Source organism: Sardina pilchardus, chromosome 22, assembly GCF_963854185.1.
Source record: "Sardina pilchardus chromosome 22, fSarPil1.1, whole genome shotgun sequence".
NCBI lineage: Eukaryota > Metazoa > Chordata > Actinopteri > Clupeiformes > Clupeidae > Sardina > Sardina pilchardus.
Genome location: NC_085015.1, coordinates 7,315,526 through 7,318,025, shown reverse-complemented (window position 1 = coordinate 7,318,025; position 2,500 = coordinate 7,315,526). Strand labels below are relative to the sequence as shown.

The following is a 2,500-nucleotide window of genomic DNA, read 5'->3' as shown; positions in this document are numbered from 1 at the left end:
GATTGTCCTATAAGGTTATTCTTTCTCACACATATCATTACCTTCAACAAAAAAGATAGCAGCATCCGATGTTAAGACAGACAGTCTTTATTTCAGATGCACAAAAGGGGTTCAAAGTATAGAAAAGTAGAATATCATCTTATGTACAGTATTATGTGTGTGTGTGTGTGTGTGTGTGTGTGTGTTTGTGTGTGCTTATGTGTAGGTGTGGGTATGTGTGTGTCTATGTGTCTGTGTGTGTGTGTGTGTGTGTGTGTGTGTGTGTGTACAGTATGTGTGTGTGTATAGGTGTGTGTGTGTGTGCCCCTCACCATGTTCTGCTGGTTTTGGTCATTGATGTCGGTGTTGTAGGACCATGATGCCTCAGTGTAGGAGTTCCACACCCCCTCCGCCGTGCTGTTGTACTCGGCCAGGAAGCGCTGCGCCTGCGCCTCGTCTGAGATGGTGTCTGCAGGAGGGGCACAGTGCACTGTTACAGCACAGCCAGGAGAGGGTGTGTGTGTGTGTGTGTGTGTGTGTGTGTGTGTGTGTGTGTGTGTGTGTGTGTGTGTGTATGTGTGTGTGTGTGTGTGTGTGTGTGTGTGTGTGTGTGTGTGTGTGTGTGTGTGTGTGTGTGCGTATGTGTAGCTGCGCCTGCGCCTCGTCTGAGATGGTGTCTGCAGGAGGGGCACAGTGCACTGTTACAGCACAGCCAGGAGAGGGTGTGTGTGTGTGTGTGTGTGTGTGTGTGTGTGTGTGTGTGTGTGTGTGTGTGTGTGTGTGTATGTGTGTGTGTGTGTGTGTGTGTGTGTGTGTGTGTGTGTGTGTGTGTGTGCGTATGTGTAGCCACGCCTGGGCCTTGTCTGAGATGGTATTTGCAGGAGGGGCACAGTGCACTGTTACAGCACAGCCAGGAGAGGGTGTGTGTGTGTGTGTGTGTGTGTGTGTGTGTGTGTGTGTGTGTGCGTACGTGTAGCCGCGCCTGGGCCTTGTCTGAGATGGTATTTGCAGGAGGGCACAGTGCACTGTTACAGCACAGCCAGGAGAGGGCGCTGTGGCCCAACTGGTTATTCAGGTCCAGGTGCCCATCAAGGGGGATTTCGGGTTTAGAGGTGCAACTAGCCAATTGATCTGGGGAGACTAGCCCCTGTGATACTAGATATTGGACAAAAGCGTTTGAATGAATGAGTGAGTAATTAGTACCTCACGTGGCAGATTAAGGAGTGTTTCTGAGTCAAGAATTGATCAATACCCTGGAAGCTGTATAGGCTGTATAGGTATTGTATAGGCTACTGAGAATGAACAAATCCCAAATGAATACGAATACACACATACAGTATACTGCCCATACATACAGTCATCCTGCATACATGTATTCTGTTCTCTAAACATGAATACACACATAGTGTATAAACTCTCTCAACTAACTCTTCTAGTGAGTTGCTATTCATATGCATTTGCCCAATCACTGCACTGTGATGACATTCTGGCCCATGTCAGTTTGAATGCTAACCGCGCTGCCACGACAACCCTCTCTAATGTTAGCTTGAATGCTAACCGTGCTGCCACAACCCTCTCTAATGTATGCATAACTGACTAAGTAGTGCCGTGTCATGTAGCACAAGATCAACAGGACACAACATAATGCTTCCTATAAATTACTCTCACAGTTGTCATGTTGATACAAGTGAACTGACAACATTCCACTGGCTGCACTAAAAGCCTGTGATCCATGAACCCATCCTGTTGCAAGAGGTAGCCATTTCCTACTATTGGGGTCCTCTGTGTTGTTTTTAGCTAAAGAAACACAGTCTAGCAAGCATAAACAGTTTGGAGAATGGTAACGAAGAATTGTTTTTTTTTTTGTAAACGCATCTGAAGCATTGGCAGCAGCCTTAAGTGCACTGAGCAAATATTTAGCTATTTTCTAAATGTACGGATAATAGCTTTCCATTGTGTGGCAGGATACGATGTGTTTATCTATTTTGTGATATGAATAGCTTTTCATGAAAACTGTAATATCTCAGTCTGGAGACGTTGTGTGTTTCTTATTCTATGTCTCCTGACTCATTCCTGATACATTCCTCCACTCTGGCAAGTCATGCTGATGTGTTGATCGGAGAAAATTACTATATTTAGGGGGGTAACGAGTATAGTAAATACGAAACCTAATGGCTCATGTTATACATGTTATATAAGTACGGTATGCACATTAACCCCAGTTTTACCAATGTCTTCAGGGTAGTGTGTGTGTGTGTGTGTGTGTGTGTGTGTGTGTGTGTGTGAGTGTGTGTGTTTTTTTTTTTACCAATGTCTTCAGGGTAGTCCTCCGGTACCGGTGGGACCCAGTCTGCTTCGGGCCAGCCAAGGGTTTCTCCCGAAGCCGCGTTCTGCTGCTTCAGCCAGTCGATGACGGGTTGGAAGTACCTAATCAGGGAGCCGGCGTCCATTTTGTTCGTGCCTAGGGCCTCCTGCAGGACTTCAGGCCAAGGCTTGGAAGAACCGGCACGCAGGACTGTCC

General features: G+C 46.6%; 1 protein-coding gene across 1 annotated transcript in view; it reads right to left on the bottom strand.

The window, feature by feature from the left end:
• ace (angiotensin I converting enzyme (peptidyl-dipeptidase A) 1) overlaps positions 1-2,500 on the bottom strand; it is a 29,847-nt gene that overhangs the window by 7,938 nt on the left and 19,409 nt on the right. Inside the window, exons 12-13 of the mRNA XM_062526729.1 lie at positions 2,288-2,499; positions 312-448 (exon numbers count right to left, since the gene is read on the bottom strand). Coding sequence (XP_062382713.1) covers positions 312-448; positions 2,288-2,499 — 349 coding nt within the window. The remainder of the gene's footprint in view (positions 1-311; positions 449-2,287; position 2,500) is intronic.